Below are 25,000 nucleotides of genomic sequence, written 5' to 3'. Positions count from 1 at the left end.
CTTCCTCCATCCTACCTTCAAGCTTCCTCCATCCTACCTTCAAGCTTCCTTCATCCTACCTTCAAGCTTCCTCCATCCTACCTTCAAGCTTCCTTCATCCTACCTTCAAGCTTCCTCCATCCTACCTTCAAGCTTCCTTCATCCTACCTTCAAGTTTCCTCCATCGTACCTTCAAGCTTCCTCCATCCTACCTTCAAGCTTCCTTCATCCTACCTTCAAGCTTCCTCCATCCTACATTCAAGCTTCCTCCATCCTACCTTCAAGCTTCCTTCATCCTACCTTCAAGTTTCCTCCATCCTACCTTCAAGCTTCCTCCATCCTACCTTCAAGCTTCCTTCATCCTACCTTCAAGCTCCCTCCATCCTACCTTCAGCTTTCCTCCATCCTACATTCAAGCTTCCTTCATCCTACCTTCAAGCTTCCTCCATCCTACCTTCAAGCTTCCTCTATCCTACCTTCAAGCTTCCTTCATCCTACCTTCAAGTTTCCTCCATCCTACCTTCAAGCTTCCTCCATCCTACCTTCAAGCTTCCTTCATTCTTACCTTCAAGCTTCCTCCATCCTACCTTCAAGCTTCCTCCATCCTACCTTCAAGTTTCCTTCATTACCTTCAAGCTTCCTCCATCCTACCTTCAAGCTTCCTTCATCCTACCTTCAAGCTTCCTCCATCCTACCTTCAAGCTTCCTTCATCCTACCTTCAAGCTTCCTCCATCCTACCTTCAAGCTTCCTTCATCCTACCTTCAAGTTTCCTCCATCGTACCTTCAAGCTTCCTCCATCCTACCTTCAAGCTTCCTTCATCCTACCTTCAAGTTTCCTCCATCGTACCTTCAAGCTTCCTCCATCCTACCTTCAAGCTTCCTTCATCCTACCTTCAAGCTTCCTCCATCCTACCTTCAAGCTTCCTCCATCCTACCTTCAAGCTTCCTTCATCCTACCTTCAAGTTTCCTCCATCCTACCTTCAAGCGTCCTCCATCCTACCTTCAAGCTTCCTTCATCGTACCTTCAAGCTTCCTCCATCCTACCTTCAGGTTTCCTCCATCCTACATTCAAGCTTCCTTCATCCTACCTTCAAGCTTCCTCCATCCTACCTTCAAGCTTCCTCCATCCTACCTTCAATCTTCCTCCAACCTACCTTCAAGCTTCCTTCATCCTACCTTCAAGTTTCCTCCATCGTACCTTCAAGCTTCCTCCATCCTACCTTCAAGCTTCCTTCATTCTTACCTTCAAGCTTCCTCCATCCTACCTTCAAGCTTCCTCCATCCTACCTTCAAGCTTCCTTCATTACCTTCAAGCTTCCTCCATCCTACCTTCAATCTTCTTTCCTCCTACCTTCAAGCTTCCTTCATCCTACCTTCAAGCTTCCTCCATCCTACCTTCAAGTTTCCTTCATCCTACCTTCAAGCTTCCTTCATCCTACCTTCAAGCTTCCTCCATCCTACCTTCAAGCTTCCTTCATCCTACCTTCAAGCTTCCTTCATCCTACCTTCAAGCTTCCTCCATCCTACCTTCAAGCTTCCTTCATCCTACCTTCAAGCTTCCTCCATCCTACCTTCAAGTTTCCTTCATCCTACCTTCAAGCTTCCTCCATCCTACCTTCAAGCTTCCTCCATCCTACCTTCAAGCTTCCTTCATCCTACCTTCAAGTTTCCTTCATCCTACCTTCAAGCTTCCTCCATCCTACCTTCAAGCTTCCTTCATCCTACCTTCAAGCTTCCTCCATCCTACCTTCAAGCTTCCTTCATCCTACCTTCAAGTTTCCTTCATCCTACCTTCAAGCTTCCTCCATCCTACCTTCAAGCTTCCTCCATCCTACCTTCAAGCTTCCTTCATCCTACCTTCAAGTTTCCTTCATCCTACCTTCAAGCTTCCTCCATCCTACCTTCAAGCTTCCTTCATCCTACCTTCAAGCTTCCTCCATCCTACCTTCAAGCTTCCTCCATCCTACCTTCAAGCTTCCTCCATCCTACCTTCAAGCTTCCTTCATCCTACCTTCAAGTTTCCTTCATCCTACCTTCAAACTTCCTCCATCCTACCTTCAAGCTTCCTCCATCCTACCTTCAAGCTTCCTTCATCCTACCTTCAAGTTTCCTCCATCCTACCTTCAAGCTCCCTCCATCCTACCTTCAAGCTTCCTTCATCCTACCTTCAAGCTTCCTCCATCCTACCTTCAGGTTTCCTCCATCCTATATTCAAGCTTCCTTCATCCTACCTTCAAGCTTCCTCCATCCTACCTTCAAGCTTCCTCTATCCTACCTTCAAGCTTCCTTCATCCTACCTTCAAGTTTCCTCCATCGTACCTTCAAGCTTCCTCCATCCTCCCTTCAAGCTTCCTTCATTCTTACCTTCAAGCTTCCTCCATCCTACCTTCAAGCTTCCTCCATCCTACCTTCAAGTTTCCTTCATTACCTTCAAGCTTCCTCCATCCTACCTTCAAGCTTCCTCCATCCTACCTTCAAGCTTCCTTCATCCTACCTTCAAGCTTCCTTCATCCTACCTTCAAGCTTCCTCCATCCTACCTTAAAGCTTCCTTCATCCTACCTTCAAGTTTCCTCCATCGTACCTTCAAGCTTCCTCCATCCTACCTTCAAGCTTCCTTCATCCTACCTTCAAGCTTCCTCCATCCTACATTCAAGCTTCCTCCATCCTACCTTCAAGCTTCCTTCATCCTACCTTCAAGTTTCCTCCATCCTACCTTCAAGCTTCCTCTATCCTACCTTCAAGCTTCCTTCATCCTACCTTCAAGTTTCCTCCATCCTACCTTCAAGCTTCCTCCATCCTACCTTCAAGCTTCCTTCATTCTTACCTTCAAGCTTCCTCCATCCTACCTTCAAGCTTCCTCCATCCTACCTTCAAGTTTCCTTCATTACCTTCAAGCTTCCTCCATCCTACCTTCAAGCTTCCTTCATCCTACCTTCAAGCTTCCTCCATCCTACCTTCAAGCTTCCTTCATCCTACCTTCAAGCTTCCTCCATCCTACCTTCAAGCTTCCTTCATCCTACCTTCAAGTTTCCTCCATCGTACCTTCAAGCTTCCTCCATCCTACCTTCAAGCTTCCTTCATCCTACCTTCAAGTTTCCTCCATCGTACCTTCAAGCTTCCTCCATCCTACCTTCAAGCTTCCTTCATCCTACCTTCAAGCTTCCTCCATCCTACCTTCAAGCTTCCTCCATCCTACCTTCAAGCTTCCTTCATCCTACCTTCAAGTTTCCTCCATCCTACCTTCAAGCGTCCTCCATCCTACCTTCAAGCTTCCTTCATCGTACCTTCAAGCTTCCTCCATCCTACCTTCAGGTTTCCTCCATCCTACATTCAAGCTTCCTTCATCCTACCTTCAAGCTTCCTCCATCCTACCTTCAAGCTTCCTCCATCCTACCTTCAATCTTCCTCCAACCTACCTTCAAGCTTCCTTCATCCTACCTTCAAGTTTCCTCCATCGTACCTTCAAGCTTCCTCCATCCTACCTTCAAGCTTCCTTCATTCTTACCTTCAAGCTTCCTCCATCCTACCTTCAAGCTTCCTCCATCCTACCTTCAAGCTTCCTTCATTACCTTCAAGCTTCCTCCATCCTACCTTCAAGCTTCTTTCCTCCTACCTTCAAGCTTCTTTCATCCTACCTTCAAGCTTCCTCCATCCTACCTTCAAGCTTCCTTCATCCTACCTTCGTTTCCTCAATCGTACCTTCAAGCTTCCTCCATCCTACCTTCAAGCTTCCTTCATTCTTACCTTCAAGCTTCCTCCATCCTACCTTCAAGCTTCCTTCATCCTACCTTCAAGCTTCCTCCATCCTACCTTCAAGCTTCCTCCATCCTACCTTCAAGCTTCCTCCATCCTACCTTCAAGCTTCCTTCATTCTTACCTTCAAGCTTCCTCCATCCTACCTTCAAGCTTCCTTCATCCTACCTTCAAGCTTCCTTCATTCTTACCTTCAAGCTTCCTCCATCCTACCTTCAAGCTTCCTCCATCCTACCTTCAAGCTTCCTTCATTCTTACCTTCAAGCTTCCTCCATCCTACCTTCAAGCTTCCTTCATCCTACCTTCAAGTTTCTTCCATCCTACCTTCAAGCTTCCTTCATCCTACCTTCAAGCTTCCTCCATCCTACCTTCAAGCTTCCTTCATCCTACCTTCAAGTTTCCTTCATCCTACCTTCAAGCTTCCTCCATCCTACCTTCAAGCTTCCTTCATCCTACCTTCAAGTTTCCTTCATCCTACCTTCAAGCTTCCTCCATCCTACCTTCAAGCTTCCTTCATCCTACCTTCAAGTTTCCTTCATCCTACCTTCAAGCTTCCTCCATCCTACCTTCAAGCTTCCTTCATCCTACCTTCAAGCTTCCTTCATCCTACCTTCAAGCTTCCTTCATCCTACCTTCAAGTTTCCTTCATCCTACCTTCAAGCTTCCTCCATCCTACCTTCAAGCTTCCTTCATCCTACCTTCAAGTTTCCTTCATCCTACCTTCAAGCTTCCTCCATCCTACCTTCAAGCTTCCTTCATCCTACCTTCAAGCTTCCTTCATTACCTTCAAGCTTCCTCCATCCTACCTTCAAGCTTCCTCCATCCTACCTTCAAGCTTCCTTCATTACCTTCAAGCTTCCTCCATCCTACCTTCAAGCTTCTTTCCTCCTACCTTCAAGCTTCTTTCATCCTACCTTCAAGCTTCCTCCATCCTACCTTCAAGCTTCCTTCATCCTACCTTCGTTTCCTCAATCGTACCTTCAAGCTTCCTCCATCCTACCTTCAAGCTTCCTTCATTCTTACCTTCAAGCTTCCTCCATCCTACCTTCAAGCTTCCTTCATCCTACCTTCAAGCTTCCTCCATCCTACCTTCAAGCTTCCTCCATCCTACCTTCAAGCTTCCTCCATCCTACCTTCAAGCTTCCTTCATTCTTACCTTCAAGCTTCCTCCATCCTACCTTCAAGCTTCCTTCATCCTACCTTCAAGCTTCCTTCATTCTTACCTTCAAGCTTCCTCCATCCTACCTTCAAGCTTCCTCCATCCTACCTTCAAGCTTCCTTCATTCTTACCTTCAAGCTTCCTCCATCCTACCTTCAAGCTTCCTTCATCCTACCTTCAAGTTTCTTCCATCCTACCTTCAAGCTTCCTTCATCCTACCTTCAAGCTTCCTCCATCCTACCTTCAAGCTTCCTTCATCCTACCTTCAAGTTTCCTTCATCCTACCTTCAAGCTTCCTCCATCCTACCTTCAAGCTTCCTTCATCCTACCTTCAAGTTTCCTTCATCCTACCTTCAAGCTTCCTCCATCCTACCTTCAAGCTTCCTTCATCCTACCTTCAAGTTTCCTTCATCCTACCTTCAAGCTTCCTCCATCCTACCTTCAAGCTTCCTTCATCCTACCTTCAAGCTTCCTTCATCCTACCTTCAAGCTTCCTTCATCCTACCTTCAAGTTTCCTTCATCCTACCTTCAAGCTTCCTCCATCCTACCTTCAAGCTTCCTTCATCCTACCTTCAAGTTTCCTTCATCCTACCTTCAAGCTTCCTCCATCCTACCTTCAAGCTTCATTCTTACTCCTGACGCCACAGTCAACATAGAGACCAAGATCCAGTGCTAACTGGGTAAGACTGTTTGTTGTTACCTTGTTAGGGAGTTAGAAAGAAATTTTTAGCACCCTGGCTGTCTGGACCTCTCCTCTCCCCCCCATCACTCTCATAATTCTCCTCTTGGTGGGTGGCGGGGGGGGGGGTGATGTTGTGGAGGGTATATTGCCAAGGGACGATATATCTTTACATAGGGTTTTACAAGGGTAGGTTAAGGATTCCTAACTTTATTTACAAGCTAAAAGCTGCTACCTACATCAGCTCATTTGAAAGCTTTTTTTGTTATTATATACAAATAGTGAACAGCATGAAGTTGGAGATTCTCTCCCTCTCCTTACTCTTCTCACTTCCCATATACTTGTAAATGCAGTAATTACACATCATATAACTCTAAATCTGATCAGTATCATTTCCCCACCTTTCACCATCACACCCTTCTTCCTCCTTCCTCTGTCCCTCCTTCTCTACACAAGAGGGAAGCATCCCCCTGATCAAGCATGCCAGCAACGAGACTTCCTTACTCGTGTGTATTGGAAGCAGCGAGGTTAAGAGGCACCTAAGTTCCTCCGTCTAATAACATGTTCATTTTTCCACTATAATCTACCTTGTACATAATTACTATCACATTTACTTTGTCTGTTTCGTAAGGTGAAGTCCAGGATCTTTACTTAATTCATGGTATAACTTAACAAATATTTGAGGACAACTGTGTTGCGAAACTCAGACCTCTACAACACAATTGTCCTCAAATATTTATTAAGTTATACCATGAATTAAGTAAAGATCCTGCACTTCACCTTACGAAACAGACAAAGTAAATGTGATAGTAATTATGTACAAGGTAGATTATAGTGGAAAAATGAACATGTTATTAGAAGACGGAGGAACTTACCTGCCTCTTAATTAATTCCTCGCCTCAAGTCTTCGAAAGTAACACACCACTCTGTTTCCGTATTAAAATGAACCCAAATATGACCATCTCGCTCAGCTCTCAGTCTTCTGCTGTCTCTGGTTTCAACAACTGTTCTGAGGGACTGACTAACAGATATTTTCTGTTGAATGTCATTTAATTGAGACTAAGAGTCTTAAAGACTGAGACTAGTCTTGAAATTTTTACTTCTTTCAGATTCCTAAGAGTTTATTTCTTTTTACCTTAGATTCCACTAGTGGGCCCCGCCCACCTGTGATGCCGTCTCCACCGCCCACACTTCATCTCTGGTTCTAGAATGTACACTAAGCTTCCACTTGTCTGTGCTGTACATTGATCTATCAAGAGTGAGGGACTGAACACCTCAAAATTGACTTCAAGACCGAGAGACTGAACACTGGGAATACTGCCATGTACACACAGGTGACACGTATACACACACGTGTACACATAGATGACACGTGTACACACAGGTGACACGTGCACACACGTGTACACATGACACGTGTGCACACACGTGTACACATGACACGTGTGCACACACGTGTACACACAGTTGACACGTGTATGCACAGTTGACACGTGCACACACAGTTGACACGTGCACACACAGTTGAGACACACAGTGGTGCTGGATACAGGAGGATACAGGTATCCTCTGTGTTATGTAATGTAACTCATGGTTTTTCAAACTTCTCTACTCTCCTAGTGAAGGGTTCTTGATCCATGAAACCAGAGCTACCCTTCCCTGGATCAAACATGATTACCCAGCAGACGTTGTATTACCCATACAGGTTGAGCGCTCCCGCACTAACATATCAGACAGTAGCGTACAAGGAACTACTTTGAGGAAGCTCTAAAACCGTATGGGAATGATAGGTAACTAGAGGGTGCCTCTAATACCATGGATCATGAGACCTTTAAGTAATATAATAATCATTTTTATTTCTACAAGTACATGGTACAACTTATACAGACCATAGCTGACATCAGTCACATACTGTGTACAAAGCACCTTGTTACGCAGAGCATTTCCCGCAAATTAGGTTAATTTTTTCCCCAGGATGCGACCTACACCAGTTGACTAACACACTGCTAGATGAACATGGACAACAGGTGTCTTAATTAAGGTGGCTCGAACCATGAACCTGTGTGTGAGTTGAGTGCGCTACTAACCAAGCTATGGGACATCTAATTCAACGTTACCAGAATTAACACACATATATAACATCCCTTAACACGTATTGCCCACGGGGTGCACCAACAACTTGGGTGAACAGGGAACCTAGAAAGAGACTGCTAAACAAAGCACGGAACGGGTGAGGTATGAACCCATGGCGAGTGTCATAAAACTCCAGGCCAGTGCGTTTCACAAGATCTCCGACTCACTCGCCATGGGTTCATACCTCATCCATTACCTGGATTGTTTAGCAATCGTGTTAATACGACGTCGTGACCCAACGAAGAAGCTTAGTGTGAGAGTTAGTGGCGGGGGCCACGACCCCTGTAGTCATGTACTGGTATAACACAGTAGTACACAGCTCTGGTGACACCAAGTGATACTTGGTACTAAGACCACACTCAAGCAAGCAACAAGCAAGACACCCGCAAGCAAGACACCAGCCAACAAGCAAGACCCCAGCCAACAACAAGCAAGACACCAACAAGCAACAAGCAAGGCACCAGCCAACAACAAGCAAGACCCCAGCCAACAACAAGCAAGACCCCAGCCAACAACAAGCAAGACCCCAGCCAACAACAAGCAAGACCTCAGGCAACAACAAGCAAGACCCCAGCCAACAACAAGCAAGACCCCAGGCAACAACAAGCAAGACCCCAGCCAACAACAAGCAAGACCCCAGGCAACAACAAGCAAGACCCCAGGCAACAACAAGCAAGACCCCAGCCAACAACAAGCAAGACCCCAGGCAACAACAAGCAAGACCCCAGCCAACAACAAGCAAGACCCCAGGCAACAACAAGCAAGACACCAGCCAACAACAAGCAAGACACCAGCCAACAACAAGCAAGACCCCAGCCAACAACAAGCAAGACCCCAGCCAACAACAAGCAAGACACCAGCCAACAACAAGCAAGACCCCAGCCAACAACAAGCAAGACACCAGCCAACAACAAGCAAGACCCCAGCCAACAACAAGCAAGACACCAGCCAACAACAAGCAAGACACCAGCCAACAACAAGCAAGACACCAGCCAACAACAAGCAAGACACCAGCCAACAACAAGCAAGACACCAGCCAACAACAAGCAAGACACCAGCCAACAACAAGCAAGACCCCAGCCAACAACAAGCAAGACACCAGCCAACAACAAGCAAGACACCAGCCAACAACAAGCAAGACACCAGCCAACAACAAGCAAGACCCCAGCCAACAACAAGCAAGACCCCAGCCAACAACAAGCAAGACCCCAGCCAACAACAAGCAAGACACCAGCCAACAACAAGCAAGACACCAGCCAACAACAAGCAAGACCCCAGCCAACAACAAGCAAGACCCCAGCCAACAACAAGCAAGACCCCAGCCAACAACAAGCAAGACACCAGCAAGCAACAAGACACTAGCAAGCAACAAGCAAGCAACCAGCAAGCAACAATCAAGACACCAGCAAGCAACAAGCAAGACACTAGCAAGCAACAAGCAAGACACCAGCAAGCAACATGACACTAGCAAGCAACAAGACACTAGCAAGCAACAAGACACCAGCAAGCAACAAGACACTAGCAAGCAACAAGACACTAGTAAGCAACAAGCAATACACCAGCAAGCAACAAGACACTAGCAAGCAACAAGCAAGACACCAGCAAGCAACAAGCAAGACACCAGCAAGCAACAAGCAAGACACGAGCAAGCAACAAGCAAGACACCAGCAAGCAACAAGCAAGACACCAGCAAGCAACAAGCAAGACACCAGCAAGCAACAAGCAAGACACCAGCAAGCAACAAGACACTAGCAAGCAACAAGACACTAGCAAGCAACAAGCAAGACACTAGCAAGCAACAAGCAAGACACTAGCAAGCAACAAACAAGACACTAGCAAGCAACATGACACTAGCAAGCAACAAGCAAGACACCAGCAAGCAACAAGCAAGACACCAGCAAGCAACAAGCAAGACACTAGCAAACAACAAGACACCAGCAAGCAGCAAGACACTAGCAAGCAACAAGACACTAGCAAGCAACAAGCAAGACACCAGCAAGCAACAAGCAAGACACTAGCAAGCAACAAGACACTAGCAAGCAACAAGACACTAGCAAGCAACAAGCAAGACACTAGCAAGCAACAAGCAAGACACTAGCAAGCAACAAGCAAGCAACCAGCAAGACACCAGCAACAAGACACTAGCAAGCAACAAGCAAGCAACCAGCAAGACACCACCAAGCAACAAGATACTAGCAAGCAACAAGCAAGCAACCAGCAAGCAACAATCAAGACACCAGCAAGCAACAAGCAAGACACTAGCAAGCAACAAGCAAGACACCAGCAAGCAACATGACACTAGCAAGCAACAAGACACCAGCAAGCAACAAGACACCAGCAAGCAACAAGACACTAGCAAGCAACAAGACACTAGTAAGCAACAAGCAAGACACCAGCAAGCAACAAGACACTAGCAAGCAACAAGCAAGACACCAGCAAGCAACAAGCAAGACACGAGCAAGCAACAAGCAAGACACCAGCAAGCAACAAGCAAGACACCAGCAAGCAACAAGCAAGACACCAGCAAGCAACAAGCAAGACACCAGCAAGCAACAAGCAAGACACCAGCAAGCAACAAGACACTAGCAAGCAACAAGACACTAGCAAGCAACAAGCAAGACACTAGCAAGCAACAAGCAAGACACTAGCAAGCAACAAACAAGACACTAGCAAGCAACAAGCAAGACACCAGCAAGCAACAAGCAAGACACCAGCAAGCAACATGACACTAGCAAGCAACAAGCAAGACACCAGCAAGCAACAAGCAAGACACCAGCAAGCAACAAGCAAGACACTAGCAAACAACAAGACACCAGCAAGCAGCAAGACACTAGCAAGCAACAAGACACTAGCAAGCAACAAGCAAGACACCAGCAAGCAACAAGCAAGACACTAGCAAGCAACAAGACACTAGCAAGCAACAAGACACCAGCAAGCAACAAGCAAGACACTAGCAAACAACAAGCAAGACACTAGCAAGCAACAAGCAAGACACCAGCAAGCAACAAGACACTAGCAAGCAACCAGCAAGCAACAAGCAAGACACTAGCAAACAACAAGCAAGACACTAGCAAGCAACAAGCAAGACACTAGCAAGCAACAAGACACTAGCAAACAACAAGCAAGACACCAGCAAGCAACAAGACACTAGCAAGCAACCAGCAAGACACTAGCAAACAACAAGCAAGACACTAGCAAGCAACAAGCAAGACACTATCAAGCAACAAGACACCAGCAAGCAACAAGACACTAGCAAGCAACAAGCAAGACACCAGCAAGCAACAAGACACTAGCAAACAACAAGCAAGACACCAACAAGACACTAGCAAGCAACAAGCAAAACACCAGCAAGCAACAAGACACCAGCAAGCAACAAGACACCAGCAAGCAACAAGACACTAGCAAGCAACAAGACACTAGCAAGCAACAAGCAAGACACCAGCAAGCAACAAGCAAGACACTAGCAAGCAACAAGCAAGACACTAGCAAGCAACAAGACACCAGCAAGCAACAAGACACCAGCAAGCAACAAGCAAGACACCAGCAAGCAACAAACAAGACACTAGCAAGCAACAAGACACTAGCAAGCAACAAGCAAGACACCAGCAAGCAACAAAACACTAGCAAGCAACAAGCAAGACACCAGCAAGCAACAAGACACTAGCAAGCAACAAGCAAGACACCAGCAAGCAACAAACAAGACACTAGCAAGCAACAAGACACTAGCAAGCAACAAGCAAGACACTAGCAAGCAACAAGCAAGACACTAGCAAGCAACAAGCAAGACACTAGCACGCAACAAGCAAGACACCAGCAAGCAACAAGCAAGACACCAGCAAGCAACAAGCAAAACAGCAGCAACAAGCAAGACAAAAGCAAGCAACAAGCAAAACAGCAGCAAACAACAAGGCAACAGGCAACAAGAGAGGATATCTCTTATGTAAACATTACGCAACTGTGGACCAGAAGTGGCTGGTGTAGTGGCCTCCTGAAGGACACACACACACACACACACACACACACACACACACACACACACACACACACACACACACACACACACACACACACACACACACACACACACACACACACACACACACACACACACACTAGCGACCAGCGAAGAGGGAACCGGGTGTTGTGAATCGACTCCTGCAACCACAGATAGGCGAGTACACACATAAACACAAACACACAGGCCAAGTTTCTGTCGACAAGTGCCTTTGACAACCAGTAAGATAACACACACACACACACACATATACACACACACACACACGAGAAGGTGTAACGAGACCAGACTCTGAACAATCTGAGAAGAGAGATGCAAGTAGATCTGACATTAAATATTTCTCCAGACGTACCATCCTAAGTATATAAAGTACAGAGGGGGTATATAACATATGTAGTATATACAAGACTATTTAATATAATGACGTAATGCACAATGTACGTTAGGTTCAAAATGGAGCTCCGACATGATCGAGAATATGAAGTAGAAAAAATCCAAATGTTTGCAACAAAACTGGTGCAAGGCCTGAGGGAAGTGGGTTATTAGGAGAGATCTGAGGAGCTGGAAGTAACAACCCTAGAAGACAGAAAGAGGAGTTGAACACGATCACATCAAGCTGGAGGCAGGGTACACTGGTGGCACCTTAAGACGAAGAGGAGATATAGGGTTAAGAAGTACCCTTTCAGCCTTCGAATGATGAGTAAGTGGAATGTAGTAGGTAAAGAGGTGCTGGAGGCAAACACTATACACAGCTTCAAGGGTGGGTATGATTGCGCCCTCGAGGCCACAGATCAGTGAAACTATTGGATAAAAAGCAGGAACCAGTTGTGAAACAACCAGTGTAAACACAGCTAGGTGAGCACACACACACACACACACACACACACACACACACACACACACACACACACACACGTGCGTCACACAACACTTGGTCATTTCAGAGATTTTACACAGTATGTGAAAGACATACTAACTGACACTTCCAACTGTTTGATGACACTTACTAAGTCCCTATCTTCCTTTCTGATTCCTTCTCTTCCTTTCTAAGTCCTCCTTTTCCTTTCTACGTTATTCTTCCCCCCTAAATCTCTTCTTCATTTTGCCTACTCCCTCCCTCCGGTTTTCTCTTCCTCCCTCTCACTTGAGATTACTCCAAACACCGGCTGAGTTCACCTCCAAGAGGTCAAGAGTTTGACTGAAGCGTCCACTCTGAGGCGTCTAGTGTCTGAGTGTCAGTAAGTCCACACTGCCCTGTCACCAGTGTCTTGTGGGGAAATACCTGAACCCTCCATGGCACTCAGCGAACCTGCCCAGGGTAGGACCATGAAAATGCCCTAGAGTACAACAGTTAGTTTAAGGGACACATCAGTTCCCCTGTCTTCTAATATGTTATTTTACCCCTATAATCTACCTTGTCCATAATTATTATAGCATTTGCTTTGTCTGTTTCGTAAGGTGAAGTCCAGGATCTGGTATAACTTAACAAATCTTTGAGAACAATTGTGTTATAGATCAAAGCTCAGACCCCTAGAACACACTTGTCCTCAAATATTTTATTAAGTTATACCATGAATTAAGGAAAGATCCTGGACTTCACCTTACGAAAGCAAAGCAAATGTGATAGTAATTATGGATAAGGTAGATTATAGTGGAAAAATAAACATGATATTAGGAGACAGGGAAACTTAGGCGCCTCTTAATATCTTGATTATGCACTCCACACTCATGGTGTGGGTGGTAGTCAAAATATTACAGAGGTACATAATGGATCCAGGAGCTGGACCCCAAAGTTTTGATATCTGAACAAGTTACAGTGGTAATGAACTATTTATATGTTTATATCTGGTCATCATAGTAATGAGTTATTTATGCAGACAGTACAATATAAATCACCTTTATCTAGACTGATGGAGTAAACACATCGACTCAAGGTTCAGGGATTGATTACTTCAGAGTCCTCCTAATCTTCCACCTTTCTCTGCATTGGACTAAAGAAGCCAATGGTTGGTGAAACGTTTCCAGATTAAAGATACCCAAATCTTTCACAAGTGTCTCATTTATCAACTTTTCGGTTGTCGGTTTCAACACAGTACCGTGACTCGGGCAATTCAACAAAAACCCGCACGTTTCGGACCAGCCTGTGACTTGTGATCTGACGATGGTCCAGGACAGAGCGAAACGTCGTCATAGGGGTGGAAGCATAACCTCGAGGTAGTGGAAACATCGTTAAATAAGAGACTATATACACAAACAGCCCGTACATAGGAGAGTGCGGGTTATTTATCTACTGTTCCAGTCACGGTATAGCGCATTTTTTGTTCCTTAAGATTATTATACTCAAGGGGGAAGCGCTAAACCCGTAGGATTATTGAGCGCTTGGGGAAGGGGATGTGGAAGGTATTCAGGTTTAATTCAGGGAACTGGAGAACAGATCCAATTCCCTAGATCAAGAGCCCCTCACCAGCATCAAGGTGGTGTTAAGAGACTATGTTTATGTCACTGGTTTTGACCACTAGTCTGCCACCTTCTACGGTACAGTGACCTGGTCTCACACCCAGCCACTTAAGGTGCAAAGGAAAACTTACAGGACGAAAAATTACCTGTGGACGTTAAGTCTCCTTACACTTGATGCCAATGTTTACCTAAATAGGTACCTGGATGCTAGTTTCCTTACATATGCTACCCATGTTTACCTAGAAGTAAATAGGTACCCGGATGCTAGTTTCCTTACATATATTACCCATGTTTACCTAGAGATAAATAGGTACCTGGATGCTGGTCTCCTTACACCTGCTGCCCCAGGTTTACTTAGAAGTAATTGGGTACCTGAATGCTGGTCCCCTTACAGCTGCTACCCATGTTTACCTAAAAGTACATAGGTACCTGGATGCTGGTCTCCTTATACCTGCCCATGTTTACCTAACCGTAAATAGGTACTTGGTTTTTCTCTAGGTGATAACCCTGGGTTATTAAGACAGGATGGATAATGAGAACATTCAAGACAAGAGATGCCAAGCCAGTGATGACCCTTTTTAAATCACTTGTTCTCTCTAGGCTGAAATACTGTTGTACATTAACATCTCCATTCAGGGAAGGTGAAATTGCAGATCTAGAGAGTGTATAGAGAACCTTTACTGCACATATAAGTTCCATCAAACACCTTAACTACTGGGAACGCTTGGAAGCACTTGACTTGTACTCAATGGAGCGCAGGCGAGAGAGATGTATCATAATCTATACCAGGAAGATCCTGGAGGGACTGGTCCCTAATCTGCGCACAGAAATCACTCCCTACGAAAGCAAAAGACTTGGCAGGCGATGCAACATACCCCAGTAAAAAGTAGGGGCGCCATTAGTACACCAAGAGAAACACAGTAAGTGTCCGGGGCCCAAGACTGTTCAACAGCCTCCCACCAGCCATAAGAGGAATTACCAATAGACCCCTGGTTGTCTTCAAGAGGGAGCTGGACAGATACCTAAAGTCAGTACCTGATCAGCCGGGCTGTGATTCGTACGTTGGACTACGTGCGGCCAGCAGTAACAGCCTGGTTGATCAGGAACTGATCCACCAAGAGGCCTGGTCATGGACCGGGCCGCGAGGGCGTTGATCCCAGGAATACCCTCCAGGTAGATAGTTATGACGACAGCAACTAGCACTGATCTGGCTCTTCTTGCTGGTACATACCGGTAAAACCATGCTGTTGGTGTTGGTAGGGGGCACGAGCCTACTCCCACGCTGTCAAAATGGTTGAATTTGCTTCTTGAGAGCCACTAACAAGCACACTGTTAGTGTTGGCAGCGTGCTTGAGACTGAGAGACCAGCAGTGTCACCATAACACCCACGACACCAGTCTCTCACTGTACCTCAGTAATCACAGCAATACCTAAAATTGCTCCATTTTCTTAACTCAAGACAAGGTTGTGAGACGACCACCTCAATATACCAGGCGCCTCACATGTTAAAGTTGTCTCCCGATCTTCTGAAAATCCTGACAATGGTATTTCAGACGCATCACTTTGACATTGAGTTATTTCTCGCATTCACCGGGAAATCCTGTACACTGACAGCCCCTTTGAAGACGGTTGAACTACAGATCTGGAGAACATGAAGATAAAGAATTTTACACATGTGCAATATCTGGGTATCTTCGTAGACGTTTCGCTATCCAGTGGCTTTATCAGTGCAATACAAGGACACAATGAATATTAAAATGGTATACAATACCGACAGGTTGGTAGGTAAGACACATGAGCAGCAGTTAGGCAACTTAATTCCGAAACGTTTCGCCTACACAGTTTGTTTCAGACTATGGAACAGAACTCTTCTCCAGGCTGAGGGACTGACAACCTCAAATCTCTGACTACAAGGGTGATGGACTGATTACACCGTCTTCACATCTCTACTGCTCCTGCCTACTTTTGTACTCGACTGAAGAAGCCTACTGTGTAGGTGAAACGTTTCGGAATTAAGTTGCCTAACTGTTGCCCATGTATCTTACCTACCAACAAGGACATAATGTGAAGAACGTAGAGTTATATACAATAGATGAGGTAATCAGTCCCTCAACATCGTAGACTTTAAGACTACGATGCTCTTCATCAACTTTAAGACTGAGGGATTGATTACCTCATCTTTTGTATATAATTCTGCATTCTTCGCGTCATGTCCTGGTACTGATAAAGCCACTGGTTGGCGAAACATCTACAAATAATAATACCCAGATGTTGCATATGTGTCTAATTCTTCAAACTGTCGGTATTGTATACCATTCATGTACGTCTGGAAAACTTTAATTGAACATTCACTGTCAGTATACATATCCATTTGGAGAACATGGAGAACATTCACTGCCAGTATAAATTAAGTCAAGCACCTAAATTACTGGGAATACTTGAAGCACCTCGAGATTTACTGCTTGAAGCATCGAGCCTCATCAGGCGGTGCAAAATACTCCCAGTGAAAATACAGCGGTTTAGTAATGGAGTTGTTGATGAGTGGAACAAACTCCTGAGTAGCGTCACTGAAGCTAAACACTTGTGTAGTTTTGAGAACAGGTTAGCATAGGCACTACTGTGACCACAAATACAAGTTTTTACAGACGAATCTCCCGCTAGCGTGGTAGTGATGAACCCTAGCTCAAGTTCCCTCAAAGCCGTCAACATAATTCACGAAATCGTAACGACGCGACTGCAAACAAACCATACCACGGTTTGTTTGCAATCGTGTCATTACGATTTCGTGAGTCATGTTGACGCCTTTGAGGGGACTTGAGCTAGAGTTCGTCACTGCCACGCTAGCGGGAGATTAGTCTGTAAAAACTTGCATTTGTGGTGACAGTGGTGCCTATGCTAACTTTCCTATGGTGTAGAAATATACCTAGTTGGACGAATCTTATTGTGGCTAGCTGGTCCAGTGGCTAACGCGACGGTCTGGAATTTTGAGACTCTCTGACAGTGGGTTCTAACCAGGCCCGTGGTATGATTTCTGTCTCTTCTTTTTGATATATCTTCTCTGTCTCGTCTTTTTCATACATCTTCTTTCTGATATATCTTATCTCTCTTCTTTCTCATATACTTTCTCTGTCTCATCTTTCTCATATTTTCTCTGTCTTTTCTACCTCCTCTTTCTCTTCTTTTCCACTTCTCTCTTACTGATGATTATAAACTTTCATTTATTAATCTTTCTCTTCTCATTCTAGCTTCAATACTCCTCTCTATTGCTTATTATTCTTCTCTAATCCTCTTCCTCTTGTCTCCTCCTCACCAAAAATAAATATCATAAAATGAATTATAATAAACATGTTTTAGACCAGTCTCATCATACTTTTTTTGTCACAAATTCCTGAGACATGTTGTGTTCCTGACCTAACTCAACTTGATGCTTCGCCACCACCACAGGCGCCACTACCACCACAGGCGCCACTACCACCACGTAACAAAGGTACCACAAGGGACCAGAGGCACCAGCAACAAACTATTGAGGCAGTAATACCACCACACTTTACAGGTGTAAATAAATGGTATAAAATACCGACACAATGGAAATATAAACACATAAGCAGTATAATGTGATGTCTTATTGACAACGTTTCGCTTATTGTGTGGGCGAAACGTTGTCAATAAAAGATCCCATTATACAGCTTAAGTGTTTATATTTCCACACTTTACAGGTGCCAGGAGCAACGAACAGAGGTACAGGGAGTACCGAACACAGGCACCAACAACACACTACTGAGGTACCAGGTACCAACACCACCACACTTGACAGGTACCAACAATCCCTTACAGAGGGACCAGAAGCACCAACAACACACTTGGACCATCAAACACACAGGCGCCACCACAAACACTTCACTCAACCACTCATCAACCTCAACTTCTGTTCAATTGAGCGTCCAGGACATAAATCATGGACAAGATAAGCGAGAGAGAGAGAGAGAGAGAGAGAGAGAGAGAGAGAGAGAGAGAGAGAGAGAGAGAGAGAGAGAGAGAGAGAGAGAGAGAGAGAGAGAGAGAAACTCTCAGTCAACCAACAATCAACAGGATCTACCCTATCCTTAAATGCATTAAACCAAATGCACCCCATTCCCATCAACCGCGTGAACCGTACAAATTTAACGCTTCTCCTTACAAATACTGATTATTTGCAGGAAGAATGCACTATACCAGAGTGCACAACATTTAACAGGCTTCCACAGCCCATTTGTTCGAGGGGAGGGTAGTACCTCCCTGGATGTTTCATGTCTCCCACCATCATGAGACACTTACCTGGAATCTACATGGAGGGTATTCCGGGGATCAACGTCCCAGAGGCCCGGTCCATGACCAGGCCTCTTAGTGGATCAGGGCCTGATCCACCAGGCTGTTACTGCTGGCCGCACGTAGTCCAACGTACGAACCACAGTCCGGCTGATCCAGCATTGACTTTAGGTATCTGTCCAGCCTCTTCTTGAAGACAACCAGGGGTCTATTAGTAATTCCTCTTATGGTTGGTGGGAGGCTGTTGAACAGACTTGGGCGCCCCTACTTTTTACTGGGGTATGTTGCATCGCCTGCCAAGTCTTTTGTTTTCGTAGGGAGTGATTTCTGTGTGCAGATTAGGGACCAGTCCCTCCAGGATCATCCAGGTGTAGATTATGATGTACGTATCTCTCTCGCCTGCGCTCCAATGAGTACAAGTTAAGTGCTTCCAAGCGTTCCCAGTAGTTAAGGTGTTTGATGAAACTTATATGTGCAGTAAAGGATCTCTGTACACTCTCTAGATCTGCAATTTCACCTTCCCTGAATGGAGATGTTAATGTACAACAGTATTTCAGCCTAGAGAGAACAAGTGATTTAAAAAGGGTCATCACTGGCTTGGCATCTCTTGCCTTGAATGTTTTCAATATCCATCCTTTACTGAGGAAACGTTTCGCCAGCCAGTGGTGTCTTCAGTCCACTACAGAGGAGTTCGAGGTAATTCAGTCCCTGGAGTCGATGTGTTCAGTTCATCAATGTCAAGACTGACAAGCTGAACACATCGACTCCAGTCTGGGGGACTCATTACCTCAAACTCCTCATCTTCCACCTTTCTTCTCTCTACTGGACTGAAGAAGCCACTGGTTGGCGAAATGTTTCCACAATAAAGAGTCCCAAATGTTGCACAAGTGTCGCATTCCTCAACTTGTCGGTTTCTACACAATTTACAGCACAATCACCTCCATCCATCAAACCTGACAGTGTTTATCACAGTAACCTGGTACTGTTTCTCAGTGTATATACAGAGAGTGTACTGTATTCCCCATTGTAGGTATTAAAGTAGTCTTAACTGGTGGTGAACAGCTTACGTGTAGCCTTATTGACCCTCGTGTAGTCGGTAGTCTTGAAGGAAGAAGACGGGGCAACTTAAGCGCTTGTTAACCAAGCAACCTTGACTGGTTAACTGACTTGCTTGTGTGTGTGTGTGTGTGTGTGTGTGTGTGTGTGTGTGTGTGTGTGTGTGTGTGTGTGTGTGTGTGTGTGTATGTGTGTGTGTGTGTGTGTGTGTGTGTGTGTGTGTGACCCAATTAATATTTATACTTATAACTCATTACAATTGTGACCGGGTGTGGACGTGTGAATGGCTCATTACTTTGTAATTTGTTCATGATTGTAACCATGAGGTATAGACGTGTAGATGATTCATTACCTTTGTAATCTGTTCAGCTATCAAAACTTTGGGGTCCAGTCCCTGGACCCATTATGTACCTCTGTAATCTTTTGACTACCGCCCACAGGATGGGTATGGGGTGCATAATAAACATATTAAGCTAACTAACTGACTTGTGCGGCTGACTGATCTGTGTATACACAATTAAGGTAGGTTAAATGTACCCAGAGAAGATGCTAAACTCTGTGCCCCTGGCTTGAGCCTTCACTGGCAGACACGGGGATTTTGTTAAGAGATGTTGAACTGTGTTTTGACGTACGTAACTACAACCCTACAACTACAACCATGGATATAACCATAATAAGAAGCTCTAAACAACCACACCCACCCACCCATATAATCACAACAACAACCTTTGTAACCAAACCGTGACAACAAACACTCCTCCCCCAACCATGATCACCCACAAAGCCACACCTTCCCCACAACCACACCTTCCTCACAACCATCCACACAACTATACCTTCCCCACAACCACCCACACAGTCACACCTTCCCCACAACCACCCACACAGCTATACCTTCCCCACAACCACCCACACAGCCACACCTTCCCCACAACCACCCACACAGCCACACCTTCCCCACAACCACCCACAAAGCCACACCTTCCCCACAACCACCCACACAGCCACACCTCCCCCACAATCACCCACAAAGCCACACCTTCCTCACAACCACCCACACAGCTACACCTTCCCCACAGCCACCACACCCCCACAATTCAAAAAACAAACCCGACAATAAGAACAGAGAGAGATCCCCAACACGAGAAAGCAAGCTACAACAGTTACTGAAAGAATGAAGGAGTTCCCAAGAGCCACGACTCAACCCCCCCGCAGACACAATTAGGTTGTTGCAACCTCAAGACATCTGCGAAGCCTCACCCCACACACCATCCTGCACACACTCGCCCTCACATCACCTTACAAGACCGCTGCACACATGACTCCAGGTTTACAACTGTTTCCCAGTTTACGACTGCCTTTTATCTTAAAACTGTAAACTGTGTTTTATATTAGTGGTTTATAAAAGCAACAAGTATCTAAGATACATGGGCAATACTTGGATATCTTCAGCGTGGAGACGTTTCGCCCATCAGTGGGTTTATTAATTCTCTATATTGGATTCATGAAGGCACTGCTTGGCGAAATATCGTCACAATCAAGATAGCCAAGTGTTGCACATGTGTCTTATTCATCTATTTTAACTTCAGTGCTTTCAAAATGCTTTTGTAGTCGACCTAACTGAGTGAGGTGTCAAGCAGCAACAACCTACTGGATCACAACACACATGTAAGCTCTCAGAGGTCGGTAATTTTAAATAATTACCTTAGTTATGTAAAAGGACACAAATGCAACTAATGTGACATTTTATTGTGGCAACGTTTCGCTCTCCAGGAGCTTTATCAAGCCGTTACGTAGCAGCGTGATAAAGCTCCTGGAGAGCGAAACGTTGCCACAATAAATGGTCACATTAGTTGCACTTGTGTCGTTTTACTTTACATATTGTCGGTAATTCTACCAATATTAGTTGATGGACTGATTACATCATTTAACTATTACATCTGCTGCCTCTTGTTTCTGACTGATGAAGCCCACTGTGTAGGCGAAACGTTTCAACAATAAAGATACCTAACTATTGTACATGTGACTTAATCCATGTCATGCTTAACACTATGTAAACGTGACGTGAACATGACCTGTCCGCAAGTCAGGTGTGGCCACAGATGTTCTTAACAGTTTAGTTGATCAAGCCTTGATCCAGCAGGTCTGGTCTGGGAACGAGTCGCGGGGGCGCTGACCCCCGTAAACATACTTTAGGTTCCTCACGGAGTTAGTCTAGGCTCTGTACTTACGTGTGTGTAAAGGAGTTGACTTCCATCTCTTCGGCTCCTCCTCTGAGCCGTGTAAAAGTGTTGAGCTCCATCTCCTGGGCTACTGGTACTCACAGACAGTAATGGTGGCATGTTATACATGACTAAACAAGCGGTGTATAATGAGGTAGTTATATCTGCATCATGTATGTATATATGTACGCATTTATGTATGCATGTATGTATGCATGTATAACGTTCACCAGCACCAGCACCTCCACCAGCGTCTTAAACTCACACTACCCCACCTTCAACATGGTCTTTCTTATATATTTGTGGCTGGCATTCATTTTCCAGCTCAATCCTCCACCCTCCTCCTGCTACCAACCTTCATCATTCATGCATCTCAGTATCCTGTATGTTGTGATCATATTTCCTCTTAACCTCATACCTGGTTTTCCCATAATGTAACTGTGAGGACGTAGACACATATATATCTTTAGTTGAAGACGTTTCGCCAACCAGTGGCTTTATCAGTTCAATACAAATATTATATACGATGACAAGTAGATGAGGGAATCAGTCCCCCAGCCTTGCAGAACTATACACAGAAGACAGTGGAACATAAGGTAATCAGTCCCCCAGCCTTACAGAACTATACACAGAAGACAGTGGAACATAAGGTAATCAGTCCCTCAGCCTTACAGAACTATACACAGAAGACAGTGGAACATAAGGTAATCAGTCCCTCAGCCTTACAGAACTATACACAGAAGACAGTGGAACATAAGGTAATCAGTCCCCCAGCCTTACAGAACTATACACAGAAGACAGTGGAACATAAGGTAATCAGTCCCCCAGCCTTACAGAACTATACACAGAAGACAGTGGAACATAAGGTAATCAGTCCCTCAGCCTGGAAAATGAGCTCTTATATACCTGAGTCAGATGAGGTGCAGTAGTTGAAGTCACCTCAGAGGTGGGCGGGACTCACCAGTAGCAGTGTGTCGTGCCCAAGATATAGGTCAGAACTTAAAAGAAGCGAGTTATAGGAAGTGTTCTGCGTACCAAGATTCCCAGGTGTTGTTGTATCATACAGCTGCCATTACAACAGGACTTGTGCAATATCTGGCTATCTTTATCTGAAGACGTTTCGCCCGCCAAAGATTAAATTTTAAGTCAGTACATGATGCGGAACTCAGACTTCACGTCTCTGTAATTAATTAATAACGCCACTGATGGGCGAAACGACTTCAAGCAGACACACCCAGGTGTTGTACAGGTGGTTACTGTATACCATTACTGTAATGTGACTGTCATAGAGAACAATGTAACATAACACTGCTGGTATTACTACAATGTAACAACCATACACTGTGTGTGTGTGTGTGTGTGTGTGTGTGTGTGTGTGTGTGTGTGTGTGTGTGTGTGTGTGTGTATGTTTGTGTGTGTGTACTCACCTATTTGTGGTTGCAGGAGTCGAGTCTTAGCTCCTGGCCCCGCCTCTTCACCGGTTGCTACTGGGTCCTCTCTCTCCCCGCTCCATGAGCTTTATCAAACCTCGTCTTAAAACTGTGTATGGTTCCTGCCTCCACTACGTCATTTTCTAGGCTATTCCACTGCCTTACAACTCTATGACTGAAGAAATACTTCCTAATATCTCTCTGACTCATTTGTGTCTTCAACTTCCAACTGTGGCCTCTTGTTTCTGTGTCCCCTCCCTGGAACATCCTGTCTTTGTCCACCTTGTCTATTCCACGCAGTATTTTATATGTCGTTATCATGTCTCCCCTGACCCTCCTGTCCTCCAGTGTCGTCAGGCCGATTTCCCTTAATCTTTCTTCATAGGACATTCCCCTTAGCTCTGCAACTAACCTTGTCGCAAACCTTTGTACTTTCTCTAGTTTCTTGACGTGCTTGATCAAGTGCGGGTTCCAAACAGGTGCTGCATACTCCAGTATGGGCCTGACATACACGGTGTACAGTGTCTTGAACGATTCCTTACTAAGGTATCGGAATGCTGTTCTCAGGTTTGCCAGGCCCCCATATGCTGCAGCAGTTATCTGGTTGATGTGTGCTTCCGGAGACATGCTCGGTGTTATACTCACCCCAAGATCTTTCTCCTTGAGTGAGGTTTGCAGTCTTTGGCCACCTAGCCTATACTCTGTGGTTTTCTGTGCCCTTCCCCTATCTTCATGACTTTGCATTTGCCAGGATTAAATTCGAGAAGCCATTTACTGAACCAGGTGTCCAGTCCGTCCAGGTCTCTTTGAAGTCCTGCCTGGTCCTCATCTGATTTAATTCTCCTCATTAACTTCACATCATCTGCAAACAGGGACACTTCTGAGTCTAACCCTTCCATCATGTCGTTCACATATACCAAAAATAGCAATGGTCCTAGGACCGACCCCTGTGTGACCCCGCTTGCCACAGGTGCCCACTGTGATACATCATTACGTACCATTGCAGTGCCCTTCCTGTTATATGCGCCTGATCCTCTAGCTTCTGCACTAATCTCTTGTGAGGAACTGTGTCAAAGGCCTTCTTGCAGTCCAAGAAGATGCAATCAACCCACCCCTCTCTCTCGTGTCTTACTTCTGTTATTTTATCATAAAACTCCAGAAGGTTTGCGACACAGGATTTGCCTTCCATGAATCCGTGTGGTTAGCATTTATACTCTTGTTCCGTTCCAGGTGCTGTACCACTCTCCTCCTGATAATCTTCTCCATAACTTTGCATACTATACACGTCAATGACACAGGTCTATAGTTTAGTGCCTCTTTTCTGTCTCCTTTTTTAAAAATGGGAACTACATTTGCCGTCTTCCATACCTCAGGTAGTTGCCCAGTTTCCAGGGACGTGTTGAAGATTGTGGTAAGTGGCACGCACAACATATCTGCTCCCTCTCTAAGGACCCACGGGGAGATGTCCGGTCCCATTGCCTTTGAGGTATCGATGTCCCTTAGCAGTTTCTTCACCTCCTCCTCATCTGTATGTATGTCGTCCAACACTTGTTGGTGTATTCCTTGTTGGTGTCCCCATCTGGTCTGTCCCCCCAGAGGCCTTCCTGTCTCTACTGTAAATACTTCCTTAAATCTCATGTTGAGCTCCTCACATACCTCTTGATCGTTTCTTGTGAGTTCTCCACCTTCTTTCCTCAGCCTTATCACCTGGTCCTTGACTGTTGTCTTCCTCCTAATGTGGCTATACAGCAGTTTCGGGTCAGATTTGACTTTCGATGCTATGTCGTTTTCATACTGTCGCTGGGCC

The 25,000-nt window shown here is 45.3% G+C and overlaps 1 protein-coding gene across 3 annotated transcripts in view; it reads right to left on the bottom strand.

Moving 5' to 3' along the window:
• LOC128697714 (inositol-trisphosphate 3-kinase homolog) overlaps nt 1–25,000 on the bottom strand; it is a 212,858-nt gene that overhangs the window by 154,655 nt on the left and 33,203 nt on the right. Inside the window, exon 1 of one of the 3 annotated variants that reach the window (XM_053789569.2) lies at nt 21,773–21,977. The exons of 1 other annotated variant lie outside the window; for it this stretch is intronic. In XM_053789569.2, coding sequence (XP_053645544.1) covers nt 21,773–21,892 — 120 coding nt within the window. In that variant the 5' untranslated portion in view covers nt 21,893–21,977. Of the gene's footprint in view, nt 1–15,411; nt 15,558–21,772; nt 21,978–25,000 lie in introns of those variants that run through there. One more of the 3 variants, XM_053789571.2, reaches the window with a different exon arrangement.

The sequence above is a fragment of the Cherax quadricarinatus genome, chromosome 68, assembly GCF_038502225.1.
Source record: "Cherax quadricarinatus isolate ZL_2023a chromosome 68, ASM3850222v1, whole genome shotgun sequence".
Classification (NCBI taxonomy): domain Eukaryota; kingdom Metazoa; phylum Arthropoda; class Malacostraca; order Decapoda; family Parastacidae; genus Cherax; species Cherax quadricarinatus.
Note: the sequence above shows the minus strand (reverse complement) of the source record. Positions and strands in the feature narration are given on the sequence as shown.